The sequence below is a fragment of the Macrosteles quadrilineatus genome, unplaced genomic scaffold (assembly GCF_028750875.1).
Source record: "Macrosteles quadrilineatus isolate MER2022 unplaced genomic scaffold, UCM_ALF_1.0 Scaffold_1__1_contigs__length_201487025, whole genome shotgun sequence".
NCBI classification, from domain to species: domain Eukaryota; kingdom Metazoa; phylum Arthropoda; class Insecta; order Hemiptera; family Cicadellidae; genus Macrosteles; species Macrosteles quadrilineatus.
In genome coordinates, this window is record NW_026542594.1 from 55878913 (window position 1) to 55897464 (window position 18552).

The 18552-nt window shown below is 43.8% G+C and overlaps 1 protein-coding gene across 1 annotated transcript in view; it reads right to left on the reverse strand.

Annotated features, from left to right (window-relative positions):
• The window catches only part of LOC128983141 (molybdopterin synthase catalytic subunit-like), a 73196-nt gene that overhangs the window by 24319 nt on the left and 30325 nt on the right, over positions 1–18552 (reverse strand). Inside the window, exon 3 of the mRNA XM_054402314.1 lies at positions 11540–11655. Within this exon, the coding sequence (XP_054258289.1) occupies positions 11540–11655 (116 nt within the window). The remainder of the gene's footprint in view (positions 1–11539; positions 11656–18552) is intronic.

Here is an 18552-nt window from a genome sequence, read left to right on the forward strand (position 1 = left end):
TGTTCATTCTTTGTCTTTGAAGTAGACACAGGGAAACTAACATTAAAAACATACATGAACGAGTCGTAGAAGTGGTCAAATAAATCATTAGAGGTAATATTTCTTAAATTAGGTTCTGGCATCCAAGCTTCACTGCTAGTTAAAATTTGGAAGGCTTCAAAAGTTGAGGCTGTAAATTTCCTCTTCACTGTTTTATTTGCATTTCCCTCACCAAAACGTTCACACAACAAGTGCACTGATAGCAAATGGTGGTCTGAAAAGAAAACAGGTTTGGCACTGGGGGCACGAAACAGATGTGCAACACACGAGTCAACAATAAAATAATCAAGCTGAGTTATACAGTCAGGTGTTACTCTTGTTGGTCCTTTAAATATAATGTTCAGGTTATTACATTCCAACAAATCCTGAAGCAGCTGACTTTCCCAGGAAAGTCTACTTGCATCTAAACAAAGACAAATGCAAATTCTTTTGCGAACAGATTGACTATCTTGGTCATGTGATTAAGTACAATCAAATTTCAAAAAGTCCAGAAAAGATTAAAGCTGTTTGTAATATGCCTCAACTGAGCCGTGACTAATTCCACCGGGCGAATGTCACGACTCATATTCAATGGTTCAAGTGTTTTTTTTTTTATAGTAGGCTAGTTCAGTGTTTCGTTTGTTACTTCCACGACCCCGAACAAGGCTGTGAGTCTTGTTCTTCTTACTCGGACCGCCTAGCGTCAGAGGCTCCGAGACATTGCTCCTGTCGACAACGAGTTGATAATTCATCCCCTTACATCTTTATTTTGTGGCATGTTTAAATTGCAGTTTGCCTTTATTTTATTCAGGGTGTTATTAACGTCGACTATGGATTAAATTTTAGTACGCCTTGCGCGCCTTTTGGGGTCCAGGAGGACTACCGTCAACCCAGGACGTGGAGCATCAACCTGAGGCGGAGACCATTTACCACCCTATGGCCTCCATTTGGACACTGTATGGCCTCCTCTCCGCCCAGCTTCACCAGCCCTCTAGCGACCTGGATCTGTGCCGCCTAATATAACTGTTACCGCCGTACCGCAAGTTACCTGTTTCTTGTTATACATTTATTATTTATCATTGCTGTTGCCGAATGGACTTGAAGATTTTTAATATTTGTTGACTATTTATAAGCACAGCATTCTATTGTTATTTATTTCAAATTTTATTCTACAGTTTTTGCCTAATCATCCAATTCCTAAGATTTTTGTCTACAGTATTTATTTTTGGGGCCCCTAGTAAATTGTTAACTATTCAGATTTTTATTAAAAGAGTCATCATATATTATTATTGTTATAATTTGTTAATTTGGGTAAATTTTTATTAAATGTTAAATTTTTATTAAATCTTTCTGATAGTTGTTGATTAAAAGAAAAGACTGTAAGTCAGCAGATTAAATGGGTATCCAAATTTATTTAAAGTTTAATTGAGAGTATTTAATTCATGTTTTGTTGTTGATTATTGTTGTTGTGTTTATTTATTTAGTTAATTACAGCTCGTTTCTCTCAAATGGCGTGTTGTTCTTGAACCTCCATCCATGGTTCTCATTTTGTCAAGTAAGGTTTTGTGAGCCGCTCCTCGGGCCTGCGCATGGATCACGCTTCCATTTCGTTAGTCTGGGTGCAGGCACGAGGGCATGGTTCATCTGGTAGCAGAGCGTGGTTATGCTGGTTGCGTCCTGGGTGCCTTGTCGTGAAATTTGGTTTCACGACTTGGATACTTAGAGACCCGATCACTGTCCACGTTCTGATTTTTTTTGAAGAGCCATGGATGGATTGGTTTCTTGGAAATGTTCTGGCCTGGCAGTTTTGGAAAAGGTCTTGTTGTTGTTGTGGTGGGGCGTAAACACATTTTATTAGGAGCTCGCCCTTTGGCCGAGGCACCGGGTGGAATTGGTAGTAATGACTTGCATCCTTAGGGAGCAAGGGTGTCTAAAGCATGGTCATGTCAAAAAAAAAAAAAAAAAAAGGTTTGTGTGTACACCCCATCACACAAGTGTTAGGTGTTGTCTAGTGTATGTATCGGTGTATGTTTGTGTGTGTGTACGTTCGTGGGTCATTTGTTGTTTTTTCTTGCGGTACTTGCGGTATGAATGGGCAGGTTCTTCTTTTGGGCCCCATCAGGTGCGTAGGCATCAACGTCCAGAAGCCTTAGGAATTAAATTTCTGTGTTTGTTTTGTAAAAAAATTTTGTTGGCTGTTGTTTTGAGTCAAGTACTGGTTGAGACTCGGTATGGCGTCAATTGTGCCGGAATATTTGAGGAAGCCGGAGCTGGTGTACGAGGTGCGGTCCCGGGGGGAGACTCCTAGCACTGATGTACGCACTTTGCGTACACAGTTCAGACAAATTGCTAGCATGCCTCAAGCTTGGGTTGAGTCTCTCAGTTTGGATGAGGAACTGGAGGCATGTAAAGAGAGGATGGAAGAGCTAAGTGGGGAAATTAATAGTTGGAGTAGTTTGCCTATGGGCTCAGCTAAGGGTTCGGCCATCACACAGCTGACGCACTGGCGTAAGCGTCTACTCTTGGTTTCAGGGCAACCTGAAATCCAGGATGAAGACAAGAGTTGGGTGGAGGCCAGAATCCTTGAGCTGGAAGGTATTTTGGAGAGTATTAAGGCAGGAAAGTCTGTCAAAGAGAAAGTTGAAGTTTTTGAAGACAACCGTTCTTCGGAAATTTCAAATGAAGTACCAAGGTCAGTTGATGATGTGACTCCAGTGGGTACCCCCCAGGCTCCGCCTACGCCAAGTACACTGCTCCAGTTGCCTGCAAATGTTCAAATGTCAAATGCAAATGTCACACCATCCCCCTCTCACACGTCCACCTTGGCTGCGGCTACGCTGAATGTCCAGTCCCCATCTCCCTTTCCTTCTCAAGTCCATAGTTCCCCTTCCATCTCTAACTCCTTTGGCAAACTCCCCCATCCCCTTGCTTCTGTCCTGAGTGGTTTCCAGCCGGTGGACGGGTTAGATGTGAATGGTCTTTGTTTTTTTCTGGAGAGTGTTTTGCGCATGCGTGAATACCCTGGCATGTCAGACGCAACTTTGATGGAACTCATTGCTCCATACTGTCTGAAACCGTTGGGGGACAGATTGCTTGATTGTTTGCGCAGAGGCGTCACTTTTGATGTTTTTCATAAAGAAGTTTTGGAGCTTTTCATGCCCCGTCGGGTCATGGAAAAGCTGAAAGTTGAGAGAGTTTTTTGTCCTCAGCAGCCAGCCGAGTCTCTCAGCCAGTACGTGGGGGACATTCGCACGGTGGAAAGGGTCTTGCGTTTGGGGATCAGTGAGCTTGAGCTCATTGACATTGTGCTTTAGGGGTTGAAGCCTGAGGAACGCTCCCGTTTGGTTTTTGCGCCACGACCTTCATCTTTTGCGGATCTGGACAGACTCTCCATCCTTTCGAGATCTGTCCAGGACGCTGATTTCCAGAGAGACCAAGCGGCGGGGCATCTTCCCCTAGCTGGTCATCATGCTGTCGTAGCACCCGTGGGGTTGGGTCCCGAACCGCCGCAGTGGCAGAGGCAGCCCGTTGTTTGTTTTGGTTGTGGGCAACCAGGTCACATTCGGCGGCATTGCCGTCAAGGTGGAAATTTTGGACGTACCCCAAAAAACTAGTTTGCTCACAGGAGGAAAATCTGCCCAATCCTTCCTGTGAGGTTGTTGGTGTTAAAGTAAAGGGCAATAATTTGAAAGTTTTTTCAAGTAAGTCAAAGTCAAAGTCTGTTAATGTTTCTGTTGCCTCCCCTTCTGGGAGTGTTGTGCCTGTGACTGAGCCTCTGCTGCGGGGGATTGCGGGCCTTGCTTCCATGGGCGTGAAAGCGGCGCGCTCAACTTGCCCACGTCTCAACATCTTCATAGGTTCCACGGTGCAGAAGGCCCTAGTGGATTCTGGGTCAGCCCGTTGCCTCATTTCCCTGTCCCTTTTTGAAAAACTTGAATCGTCTGGGCTTATCAAGCAAGTTGAGCGAAAAACCCCTATCTGCTGGACTGCGTCAAATTCACCCCTTCCCATCATCTATGAAACCCGTTTCAAGTTCAAAATTGAACATTTTTCTTGGGTTTGGAGTTTTTGGGTGGCTAAGGACCTTTGTTTCCCTGTCATTTTGGGAGCGGATTTTATCAAGCACACTGGCCTAATTTTGGATTTAGGCAGAGGTCAGTGTTTTTTCCGATTTGCGAGATGGGTATTGATATCTTTTGCTGATGAAATTGGTGGTGGTGCTGCGGTAGTTGAGCCTGAGATACCCAGCAAGCCAACAATTGATCCGTTGTTAGGGCATCTGACTACTTGCGAGGCTGAAGCCATCAGAACCTTGTGTTCTCGTTTCCCAGATGTGCTGACGCCAAGGCTCGGAGTCACTAACCTGTTAGAGTACGAGATTCGTCTGACAGATACTCGTCCCGTTCGCTCTCACCCATACAAATTAGCTCCACCCAAAATGGAAACTCTCAGAAAAATCATTGACGAACTTCTGGAAAATGGTGTCATTGAACCTTCCCGTTCGAGCTATGCTAGTCCAGCTTTTCTTGTCCCAAAACCCAATGGCAAGTCCCGAATGGTTCTGGACTATCGCAAATTGAATGCGCAAATTGAAATCGACTCTGTGCCTCTCCCCGATTTGCATTCTGCTTTTGATTGGTTCGGTAAGGCCAAGTATTTTTCTGTTTTTGATCTGAATCAGGCCTATCATCAGATTCCTTTGAAACCTGAGTCTCGACCTCTCACTGCTTTCTGCGTTCCGTGGAATCTGTATCAGTTCACAAGAGTTCTGATGGGTCTTGCTGTGGGGGCCCAGACTCTCACCAGACTCCTTGATTCCATCTTTCATGATGTCAAGTTCAAGTTTGTGTTCAATTACCTCGACGATCTCTTGGTGTACAGTGAGAGTTTTGAAGATCACCTGATTCATCTTGAAGAAGTCATGAGTAGATTGAATAGGGCTGGCCTTACCGTGAATCCTGACAAGATTAGTTTTGCCAAGCCGGAAATTTCGTTCCTTGGTCATCTTATTTCTCATAGAGGCGTCTGCATCGACCCCGCTAGAACCCAGGCTATCAGGGAGTTTCCTCCTCCCAGAGATGTCAAGGGTATTGCTAGGTTCATCGGCATGGTAGGTTTTTACCGACGCTTCATCCCCAATGTTGCTGAATTGGCGGCTCCTCTCAATGAGCTTCGGAAGAAGGGCGCCAAGTTTGTCTGGGGTGAAGCGCAGCAGACGTCTTTTGACCTTCTCAAGGAGGCTATCATGCAGCCCCCTGTTTTGGCGATGCCGGATTTCTATCAAAACTTTGTCTTGCAAACAGATGCTTCCTCCGTCGCAATTGCGGCTGTGTTGTCACAAGAGGTGGATGGTGTTAGGCAGCCAATTGCGTACGCCTCACGCACTTTGAGTCCCTGCGAAAAGAAAAGCTCTTCTGTGTATGAACTCGAGTGTTTGGCTGTCGTGTTTGGAGTCAATAAATTCAGACGCTTTTTGGAGCACAAAGAGTTTTTATTGGAAACCGACAACCAGGCACTCTCGTGGCTTCTCGCACATCCACGCCAGCTTGGGAAAATTGGTCGTTGGGTTGTCCAAATATCGTCCCTTAAGTTCCAAGTGCAACACGTTCGAGGCACTCAGAATGTGATTGCGGACACACTATCTAGGATGTACCATTCACCCGACGATCATCCTTCTGACCAAGAGCAACCGGGTTGTGCCGTGCTCTTGGAGTTTCCACTCGCCTTTTCTGATTTCATTCCCCATCAGCTGAAGGATCCTGAGCTGGCAAATATCATTGGTGAGCTTCAAAATGGGGGAGCCCACCCCCCATATTTTCTGTCCCAGGGTGCCCTTTGCTGTCGCGCTCGGCAGCGAGGTAAACCTAAAGTTGTGCTGCCTAGTCTTCTAATCCCTATGGTCTTTGAGTATTTTCATTCTTCTCCTGTGGGTGGGCATCTAGGTATCCACAAGACCATTGCGAAGGTTAGGGAAATGTTCATCTGGAAGGGTATGGATCGGGATCTTGCTGCTAGGGTGCGTTCTTGTCAAACGTGCTCACTGAGCAAGCCCGCTCAAAACACTAAGTTTGGTTTGTTGTCATCTGAGGTGGCGGAAAGACCTTTGGAGAAGGTTTTCATTGACTATGTAGGGCCTCTCCCGCGTAGCTAGTCAGGAAATAAGTTCCTACTTGTTTGTGTGGATGCCTTCTCCAAGTTTTGTTGGCTTTTTCCCTTAAGGAATGCCACTGCACAGCTCACCGTGCAGGTACTTCGAACTCACCTCTTCCAACATTTTGGAATACCCGCCACCATTGTTTCCGACAACGGAACACAGTTTGTTTCCCATCTGTTCAAAAGAATGTGCTTTGGGCACGGAATCCGCCATGTGACTACTTCCCCTTACTATCCACAGCCTTCTCATGCTGAAAGGTTCAATCGCAATCTTCGCTCCGCTCTCATAGCTTTCCATGCTGACAAGCATACCACCTGGGATCAGGAACTCCCTTGGCTTCAGTTTGCTTTCAATACTGCTCACCATGAGAGTCACAAGGCGGTCCCTTTCGAGCTGTTTCTAGGCTATCCGCCTAACAACCCGTTAGCGAATGTGTGGGGAATTGGCGACCTTCTGCCACCTCCTGGTGCGGCTGATGTCAAGGCAACTTGGCAAGCGGCCAGGAGAAACTTGATCAGAGCTAGGGAATTGGTCCGGAGGAAGCACAATCGTGGCAGAGTAGACAACCCTTTCCAGGCGGGGGATTTGGTGTTTTGTAAAGCTCATCCGGCCAGTTCGGCTGTGGACAAGAGAGCTGCCAAGTTGTGTCATCGGTGGTCAGGTCCCCACCGCATCCTGAGGTTTTTGACGCCTGTCACGGCGGAGCTTGGAGATCCGCGGTCTGGAAAAGTGTTCCGGAGGGCGCACATTTCTCATCTCAAGCCCTTCCGCGGAACTCTTCCGTAGGCAATTTTCTTTCCTCTTGTGTCTGGGTGGGAAGTGCACTGGGCCAGAGAACCTGATCACTTCTCCTGTCCCCTGTGTTCTGCGAAGGAATTTCCCTTTACAAAATTTTCCAGCTCTGGCCAGAGCAAACCCTGGGGGTGAGTTTTCCCCTCAGTTTGGAAGTCCCTTGGCGTTCCCCACCACAGACACTTGAGTTGTCTTTCAGGTCAATCTCTTTTCAGGAAGTGGGGGAGAGGCTTGTTTGTTTGTCCCTTTTGGAGAGGAGTGTCCTCTTTTGGGGAGGGAGGTTGAGCCGTGACTAATTCCACCGGGCGAATGTCACGACTCATATTCAATGGTTCAAGTGTTTTTTTTTATAGTAGGCTAGTTCAGTGTTTCGTTTGTTACTTCCACGACCCCGAACAAGGATGTGAGTCTTGTTCTTCTTACTCGGACCGCCTAGCGTCAGAGGCTCCGAGACATTGCTCCTGTCGACAACGAGTTGATAATTCATCCCCTTACATCTTTATTTTGTGGCATGTTTAAATTGCAGTTTGCCTTTATTTTATTCAGGGTGTTATTAACGTCGACTATGGATTAAATTTTAGTACGCCTTGCGCGCCTTTTGGGGTCCAGGAGAACTACCGTCAACCCAGGACGTGGAGCATCAACCTGAGGCGGAGACCATTTACCACCCTATGGCCTCCATTTGGACACTGTATGGCCTCCTCTCCGCCCAGCTTCACCAGCCCTCTAGCGACCTGGATCTGTGCCGCCTAATATAACTGTTACCGCCGTACCGCAAGTTACCTGTTTCTTGTTATACATTTATTATTTATCATTGCTGTTGCCGAATGGACTTGAAGATTTTTAATATTTGTTGACTATTTATAAGCACAGCATTCTATTGTTATTTATTTCAAATTTTATTCTACAGTTTTTGCCTAATCATCCAATTTCTAAGATTTTTGTCTACAGTATTTATTTTTGGGGCCCCTAGTAAATTGTTAACTATTCAGATTTTTATTAAAAGAGTCATCATATATTATTATTGTTATAATTTGTTAATTTGGGTAAATTTTTATTAAATGTTAAATTTTTATTAAATCTTTCTGATAGTTGTTGATTAAAAGTAAAGACTGTAAGTCAGCAGATTAAATGGGTATCCAAATTTATTTAAAGTTTAATTGAGAGTATTTAATTCATGTATTGTTGTTGATTATTGTTGTTGTGTTTATTTATTTAGTTAATTACAGCTCGTTTCTCTCAAATGGCGTGTTGTTCTTGAACCTCCATCCATGGTTCTCATTTTGTCAAGTAAGGTTTTGTGAGCCGCTCCTCGGGCCTGCGCATGGATCACGCTTCCATTTCGTTAGTCTGGGTGCAGGCACGAGGGCATGGTTCACAACCAAGGAATATTGATGAGGTCCGGAAATTTCTTGGAATGGTTACCTACTACGCTCGGTTCATCCCAGACCTATCTACAAAAACAACACCTCTTCGACAGCTTCTACAGAAAAATAGAAGATTTCATTGGTCAATAGATTGTCAAACTGCATTTGATTGTCTCAAGGAGGAAATAACTTCTAAAAGAGTTCTAGTACCATATGACCCCCATCGTCCAATCGTTCTAACATGTGATGCCAGTCCTACCGGAATTGCAGCTGTAATGAGTCACATAATTGATGATGAATAGAAACCGATCGCTTACGCATCCAGATCCTTAACTCCATCAGAGCGAAATTACAGTCAGCTCGATCGAGAAGCTCTTGCGATCGTGTTTGGAGTGAGTCATTTTTACAATTATCTGTATGGACTTCACTTCACCTTAATTACAGATAATGCCCCTCTTTCAAGAATTTTCCATGAAAGCAAATCCTTACCACCCATGACTTCCAGCCGTCTACTCCGTTATGCATCTTTTCTATCAGGGTTTAACTATTCAATACGTTTCAAGAAAGGGGAAGCAAATGCTAATGTTGATTGTTTATCCAGAGCTCCAGTGACTCAACATTCTGAAACCTTAGACATTTTCCTAAACAATGAAGTTACCTTGCTACATTCAGAAACAATTTTTGAAATATCTTCTGAACATTTAAATGCAACTATTCTAGCCCGGGAAACTGAAGCTGACCAAAATCTTAGAGAAATTAAAAGGAAACTTTTGTCTTCTTCTGCTGACCTACCATACACATTGGACAACGGAGTACTTTTCAAGGAAACTCGTGCTGTCATTCCTAACAGCCTTCAACCTCAAGTCTTACAGCAACTACATGCTACTCACATTGGTATTACAAAGATGAAACAATTAGCCCGAAGATACGTTTATTGGCAAGGGATTGACAAGGACATAGAGAAATTAGTCCAATCGTGTGAAATTTGCGCCCACATAAAATTCAATCCTCCCAAAGCACCCCTTCATCCATGGGTAGAGCCAGAAGAAAACTGGGAGCGTATTCATATAGATTACGCGGGGCCTTTTCAAAACCACTACTTTCTTGTTTGTGTGTGTGCCAAGTCAAAGTGGGTAGAAGTTAAAGTATTGAGAAATGCTCCTACAACTTCTAATACTATTATTCTTCTCGACAACATTTTCTCATCTAATGGCTATCCTCAAGTGATGGTATCAGACAATGCCACAATTTTCACCAGCGCAGAATTCAAGAAATACTGTTCATCCAATGGAATTTTCCAGAAACTGATTGCACCTGGACATGCAGCTACAAATGGTCTTGCTGAAAGAACTATCCAGACTTTGAAGCAAAGATTAAAAGCATTGGAAGATGACCATCGTCAAATACATACAAAGGTTCAAGAGATTCTTCAACAATATCGTGCCACTCCTCTCTCAAATGGACAATCACCTGCAGAACGATATCTTCATCGTAGGATCCGCATCAAGCTGGATGCTCTTCAACCTTACCATCCGACAAAGAATCCTCCTTCGATAATAAGAGTTCGAACATTCAATGTGGGGGAGAGAGTTCTCATTAGGGAGTATTCACAAAATAATAAATATATATGGACATTTGGTGAGATTATACAGAAACTAGGGACTCTTCACTATATTGTAAGGTTAGATTCTGGAAGAACACTGAAACGTCATCTAGACCAACTCCGGAAAACTCAAGTAAAGAAGGTTCGTTTCAACGAATGTGAAGAAGTACCTAATCAAATTCCACAAGTTCCAATGCAAGTACCCATACTCCCGCAACAGCAAGTCCCTATGCAAGTTCCCGTATTACCAAGACAAGTTACAGAATTAGTCAGATTACCAGCTGAAGAGAACTTACAACCAACATCACCACGACCAGGAATACGATGTTCAACCCGCACTCATAAAGCTCCAGATTACCTTAAAGACTATGTTACAAAATGAGTTCAAAATAAGTGGGGGAGATTGTAGTATTCTTTATACTGTATATTATCAGCTGTTGTCATTAATTACAAAACAATGTTTACCTTTTCAATTTGCAGTTGTAAATATTACTTTTCAATAAAAGAGTTTCTTCAAATGCGTGCTTATTATAAACTCTAATTCAAAGTCACAACAAAACCTCAGCAGTAAAACTGTCTACTTTGACAGGTTTCACCTAGTAAATCTTAAATACCCCCGCCGCAGCAAACCTGCAGACTAAGCGAATTTCCATTTGATTTACACTGAAATGTCTACTTAAAAATATAACATTTATTCCCGATTTAAATAGAATTAGTTTAACAAGTACTTAGGTTTGCTGCATCAGGGAGGTAAAACTGTTTTTTTTTTTTAATAGTTAGTAAGAAATAAAAACATTTTTCAAATTTTTATCAAAATATGTTCATAAACAAGCAAACTACAACAGTTTACTTATTCTCCATAAGAATAACATGGGAATTTTAAATTTACAATTTTTTGGAATTTTCTCCGTAACCATTAGGCGCATAATAACGCTTCAATATACTAAATTATTTGTTTTTTTAAGCTCTACAAAATGGTTTGGAAAGAAATTGCTAAATTTGATGTTTTTTGGGTCAAAAATGCGAAAAACCTATTTTTACCCCATAAAACCCCCCGTAAACCCCCGTTCCCATGGTCCGATCATGCTGGATCGCGAACTCGTTCGAATAAACGTAGGTTCACAAGTTTGTACCGAATTTCATCAAACTCGGATAATTTTTGCTCGAGTTATCGTGCTAACGGACACATATATATACATATATATATATAAATATATAAATATATAAATATATATATATATGAATTTGAACGGATGGTGTTTTTGGTCTCTAGGGACCTCGAAACGAAAAAAAAATCGGTCCCGCGTCCAGGTCTTACCATGAGTACTACGGTAATAGCTTATTCCCTATATGGGAAATTCGCTAAAAAATTAAACCTTCATAATCATTTGAAAATCGACACGCATTAAGCTTTCCAACGACCCATTAATTAATATAATCGGTCCAGTAGAACTCTAGATTTAGTTGTACAAAGATTTTTAAAACTGAATTATTATATATAGAATAGATAACAAAAACAAAGTCCTAAAAACAACTACATAATCCTACACATTACATTATCTTTCCAGATCAGGTCCTTCAAAGTGAAAAGTATCTCACCCTCACCTGTGATATACAGCAATGTTTTCAACTTCTGGCCATTTTTGTCGAATCTCAACACAAACTCTTTTCATGGATTTCAAAGCCATTTGCTCATAGGCTTCATACACCAACTTAGCGACCTAAGACACAATAAATACCAACATTTTAAGTTAATTGTACAGATACATTACTTAGCAAATTGCAAAATGTTTCCTTTAGGAACACTACATGAGGAATCAGTCTAAAGTGTAGACACTTAAGTTGAGTGGCTTGATTTATTTTAAACCAAGTAAAAAATAGGCAATACAAATTTACAACCAGAACCATAACTGAGCCTTATTGGGACTGGACTGACAGCCTTCAAATGTTAAGAAGTGAACTTGATAATCAATGGACTCAGCAGTATTATTTACATCTAAGTGTCATAAAACCTCCCGATGGTATCCCTGTCTTGCCGGGGCGGTGGGGCTTGCATGCTCTGAAAACTTTGAGAGCTATGCCGGCGGTAGCCTAGCTACTGGTAGGGCCTTCCTTGCCGGACAGGTCTTCGTGAGGTAGGAGGCAGACTAAAAAGGATACCCTGGTCCTCCAGGTTGGGGGTTGGGCATAAGGCTGACAACCTTACCCCTGAAAAGACTGAAAAGTCACTTGTTCAGAAATGCCAACATTTTTCCTCGGACCCGGATGGAAGTACGGATTTAGAACCCAAGCTTTGCTCAACGGACTTATGATTTGGAACTTGGAATGTTAGAACCTCAGCTTTAACTGGAAAAGTAGATACTCTTGTAAACTCGGATGCTCAACATTTCAAAGATCTAGGACTTCGGTGGTCTCCAGCAACTGGTTTTAAGGTGTTTCCCAGCAAAGATGGTATAGGTTGAAAAGAGAAGTAGAAAAATGCAAACAGGTGCTATAGCCGGCCTACAACAAACTTTTGTGTTAAGTAATGTGTTTTGTTCTAAACTAACTGTTGAAGTGAGGACACTTCAAGGCCGGGAGTATATCCAGTTCTTTTATCTAATAATTTTCTTTAGCCTTTACTTAGAACAGCTGATGATTTAAAAAATGATTCCTACTGTACAAATAAACAAGATTCATTTCTGTTCTTCTTGAAAACATGACTTATTTTATTTCTCTCTAATAATTCATTTTTATTCACAAACACTCCACATTAATTAATTGGTCCTTCGATCCAAGATATTACTTAAGCGATTTGGAATTACTTTCTTCCACAAAAACTCTTAATACATCAATATTTCCTCATTTTACCCATCGTTTTCTGTGCCTTTGAACTCTTACCTAACTGAACTCTTATTTCCATATTGAAACTGTTAACTCTCTCATTTATACTTCGTGAATGTTTTACATTTATCTCATCATCTTTGTACAATGGCATCTCCAAATAGTGATTTTAAAATTGAAACTTATACACGACTCACATCTTTTATTAAAACTCGTCTCAACGAAATAAGAAACATCGTAGATCAACATGTTGAACAAGAAGAAACATTAACAGTTGTGCAACACGAAGCCTTAAAGACTCTCATGCAAGAAACCCAGAAGAAGAAAGAAGACTTTGATTCTTATTTTTATCGAATTGTAAGTACATCAAGTGAAGATGATTTGAACATTGAAACTTTAGTTGTAGATGAAGACCAAATCAGTGAACTATTCATCCACATCACCAGCTACATTAAAGTGCTGCTTTCAAAAATTGGTTCTAACCCTTATTTGGCCAAGGTTAATTGCAGTTCAGCTCAACCTCATAAAACTACTGCAGTGCATGTAATCAACCCGAACTCATCAAGTCCAGCTCAACCTCAGAGAACAACTGCAATGAGTGTAACCAAACCGAACTCATCAAGTCCAGCTCAACCTCAGAGAACCACTACAATGAATGTAACCAACCCGAACTCATCAAGTCCAGCTCAACCTCCGAGAACAACTGCAATGAATGTAATCAACCCGAACTCATCAAGTCCAGCTCAACCTCCGAGAACCACTGCAACGAATGTAACCAAACCAAACCCATCAAGTGAGTTTCAAACAAAAGACATCCAGCTTATACAACCTGAAACAAAACTTATCACGAGGTTGGTGGCAAACACTACGCCTAAGTTCGCAAACTCGAAAATTAGAAATACCACAGTGACAGTGACAAAACCTCAACCCATGACACAACAATACAGACACAACAGTGAGCTCAACTACCTTGACAAGTGACAGTGCTGATCAACCAACGAATACAGGTACAACAGTGAGCTCAACTACCTTGACAAGTGACAGTGCTGATCAACCAACGAATACAGATACAACAGTGAGCTCAACTACCTTGACAAGTGACAGTGCTGATCAACCAACGAATACAGGTACAACAGTGAGCTCAACTACCTTGACAAGTGATAGTGCTGCCATCCAACCTACCAACATTGCTGTCATCCCAAGAGACAGTACTGTTATCCATCCTACCGATAATGATACCACCACCCATCCTACCGATCGTGTTGCTGTTAAACCAATAGACAGTGCCGTCGCTAACACAACCGAGAGTGAAACCACTACAGCAAAGACAGTCAAGCAATCCAGTCAAGTGGTTGTATCTTCCGATGAAGATCTGGACAAAGGCTACTCTTCATCACAAACTACAGAGGAAGCGGTCATCCTCCAATCTCAACTTGTTGAATTATTGAAACAAGAGTGCTTTGAATTGAAGAAATGTGTTATGAACTGTCAAGACTTGCTCACTTCTGTTACTCAATCTCATCATAAAACACCAAAGTTCCTTCAAAACTCGGATGCTCAACATTTCAAAGATCTAGGACTTCGGTGGTCTCCAGCAACTGGTTTTAAGGTGTTTCCCAGCAAAGATGGTATAGGTTGAAAAGAGAAGTAGAAAAATGCAAACAGGTGCTATAGCCGGCCTACAACAAACTTTTGTGTTAAGTAATGTGTTTTGTTCTAAACTAACTGTTGAAGTGAGGACACTTCAAGGCCGGGAGTATATCCAGTTCTTTTATCTAATAATTTTCTTTAGCCTTTACTTAGAACAGCTGATGATTTAAAAAAATGATTCCTACTGTACAAATAAACAAGATTCATTTCTGTTCTTCTTGAAAACATGACTTATTTTATTTCTCTCTAATAATTCATTTTTATTCACAAACACTCCACATTAATTAATTGTTTTCAAGAAGAACAGAAAGGAATATTTATTTTTACAATATTATTAATCATTTTTAAATCATCAGCTGTTCTAAACAGGCTAAAGAAAAAAATATTAGGTGAAAGAACTGAACAGTTACCAAAGAGTTAGAAAATTATAAGTTAGATATAGTTGGTATGTAGTTGGTCATGTAGGGTATTAATAATATAGAAGATAGATGTGCTATATCAGATTGAGAGTAAAATTTAAAAATATTTCTATTGTTGTCTTCTATGCTCTGACTGAAGATGATGAAGATGAAGTCATGAACTTATTTTATGATAGACTAGCTTAGATAAACTAATGACAAACATGATTTATCATTATTAATGGGAGATGCTAATGCATAAGTGGGACAGGAAGAGACAAATAGTTTACATAAAGCATAGATAAAACATACTCCCTTAGTAGATTTCTCATCCTTATGGAACAGCTGAAGACAATTTTATTGTTAGTTCTGTACGGTTTATGTAAGAGGTCGTGTTTTGTTTACAATTTGTTTCCCGTTATTACAGCCATTTAAAACCTCGTTTAGCCAAATAATACGATACAAATATTTAGAAAATATTAATGTATGCAATACAGTCCGAAAGTGGAACCTTTTCTTCGATGGGGATAAGGATGTAGTTCTCTTTTTAGAACGAGTTAACGAAATGAGGGAAGCCTACAATATCGAGGAAGACGAATTGTTACCTGCTCTCCCTGAGTTACTCAAAGGAAAGGCGCTTCTCTGGTACCGGAACTACAAAACATATTGGAAAACGTGGGGTGAATTTTTAGTCCATCTAGAAAATCAATTCCTGCCAAAGCGCTATAGGGAAAAATTGGATTCCGAAATAAGAGCTCGTACTCAAGGTCAAAATGAACTATTTAATGACTACGCAATCAGTGTTCAGACCCTGATGCGGCGACACGGAAAATATTCTTCCGAGCAACAATTTCATCAGATTTACGAAAACATGCTCCCAGAGTATAAGCTATATGGTCTCGGATGGGACATGAAAACTATGGAGGAACTAATGACAGCTGCAAAGGAGTACGAGTCCATCAAACAATCAGCCAACAATTTTCGCCCTCCCATGAACGCTGCACAATCCATGTATCCGGACATAGCATATAAGAGAAGAGACAAACTACCATGGCCCACGAGCAGTCGACCTCAAAAACAGGGTGACGGGTACCGTCCTCAAAGTTATGAGCACAGAGACAACCGCCATGGCTATGGAAAACGAGATTCAAGGCTTAGGTGCTATAATTGCGATAAACCAGGTCAGTTATTCAGGGATTGTCATCTCCCTAAGAAACCGTCCCCATGCAGGTTTTGTGGAGCCGAGGGCAGATCAGGGAACTGTAGCTGTTCTAGAGCAATAAACTACAGAAGAGACCCAGAGAGACAAATGCCACCCAGTCCTCGACAGTAGGTAATATGAGTGACCAATTACGAAAAAGGATATTTTGTTTGTATTTCTTCTGTTTAAAAACAAAGAGACATTTTTAAGTTTTGTAGGAAGAGTTTTCATTTCGCTTCAAGAGTCAGTTTTTTAGTGTTAATTTTAATTTTGTGGCCACTCCTTGAAACTGGCTAATGCCTTAAGACTTTTTTTTAGATGAATGCCATTTTGAAAAAACTTATTTTGTTTATGACAGTGTGATGAAAAAAAAAGATGGATTTTTTTCCTCGTTGGGAAGAAAAGGGAGAGTGTAAGGAAGTGTTTTTGACTCCCAAGAGAATTTTTAGGTTAAAGATACAGAGGAACTCGGAGACATCAAAGTGACTCCAAAGGAGGGGAAAGATGCTCCGAAGGGGAGGTAAGGTACTCACCCCCCACCACTTGGGTACCATTCGGCGGGTACTTAACCAGGGTGTTTGGCACCGAGAAGTCAGTTGGGCCTTCGGGCCCGACCCCGCCGGATGGGCGTGCTGAGCCACCGGTGTGGGGCCTGATGGGCGTGTTGAGCCCCGGGCACCGTCGGACGGGCGTGTTGAGCCCCCGACACCCTCGCATGGGCGTGTTGAGCCCGCGAGACACCTGATGGGCGTGCTGAGCCACAGGTACGCTGGACGGGCGTGTTGAGCCCCCGGCACCGTCGGACGGGCGTGTTGAGCCCGCGAGTTACCTGATGGGCGTGCTGAGCCCCGGGTACGCTGGACGGGCGTGTTGAGCCCCCGGCACCGTCGGACGGGCGTGTTGAGCCCCCGACACCCTCGCATGGGCGTGTTGAGCCCGCGAGACACCTGATGGGCGTGCTGAGCCACAGGTACGCTGGACGGGCGTGTTGAGCCCCCGGCACCGTCGGACGGGCGTGTTGAGCCCCCAGCACCCTCGCATGGGCGTGTTGAGCCCGCGAGACACCTGATGGGCATGCTGAGCCACAGGTACGCTGGACGGGCGTGTTGAGCCCCCGGCACCGTCGGACGGGCGTGTTGAGCCCCCGGCACCCTCGCATGGGCGTGTTGAGCCCGCGAGACACCTGATGGGCGTGCTGAGCCACAGGTACGCTGGACGGGCGTGTTGAGCCCCCGGCACCGTCGGACGGGCGTGTTGAGCCCCCGGCACCCTCGCATGGGCGTGTTGAGCCCGCGAGTTACCTGATGGGCGTGCTGAGCCCCGGGTACGCTGGACGGGCGTGTTGAGCCCCCGGCACCGTCGGACGGGCGTGTTGAGCCCCCGGCACCCTCGCATGGGCGTGTTGAGCTTGCGAGTTACCTGATGGGCGTGTTGAGCCACAGGTACGCTGGACGGGCGTGTTGAGCCCCCGGCACCGTCGGACGGGCGTGTTGAGCCCCCGGCACCCTCGCATGGGCGTGTTGAGCCCGCGAGACACCTGATGGGCGTGTTGAGCCACGGGTACGCTGGACGGGCGTGTTGAGCCCCCGGCACCGTCGGACGGGCGTGTTGAGCCCCCGACACCCTCGCATGGGCGTGTTGAGCCCGCGAGTTACCTGATGGGCGTGTTGAGCCACGGGTACCGCTGGATGGGCGTGTTGAGCCACCAGCACCGTCGGATGGGCGTGTTGAGCCCCCGACACCCCGCATGGGCGTGTTGAGCCCGCGGGACACCTGATGGGCGTGTTGAGCCACGGGTACCGCTGGACGGGCGTGTTGAGCCACCTGCACTGTCGGACGGGCGTGTTGAGCCACCGACACCCTCGCATGGGCGTGTTGAGCCCGCGGGTCCGTAGTCGTAGGTGGAGGGGAGGACTTTGGAGTCCCCCACCACCTTTAAAGCATATACATAGGTATACGCTAAGTGTTGAAGGAGTTTACGTCGGACTGCAGACCGAGTAGACTGCCTAGAGAGTGCTAACTTCTGAGCAAGTGACGCCAGAACCGTCTCCAGTGGAGAGCAGTAGCACATTAAACCGGCCCAGCTTGACTTCTGTGCTTGGAAAGCCAGAACCGTCTCCAGTGGAGAGCAGCAGCTAGGGGACCGAGGATTCCGGGGTGAAGGTGCCAAGGATCTAGACCGCGGACCCACACGGAGATCTTTTAGGAGTGTCGTAGACCACCGGGCCAGTAAGGGCGCAAGCAAGACTTGATCCAACCTCTGCCCAACCCCTGAATACGAGCCCGGAGACACTGCCTGGTAGGAGGACTACGGACCCAGGATCAAGACTGTATATAATATTGTATATATAAACATATGTGTTAGGATAAGGATATCAGGGAATAAAATGGAAGTTTGAGATACCCAGAGTCTTTCACTTATCGACCCTTACCACCCTTGATAAGGCCTAGTGCTCTGGAGGAAACTTCCTCACAATTTATCTAGTGTTTGGAACGTATTTAATATTTATTTAACTGCTACTAAGTAGCTCAATATTTTAATAGTG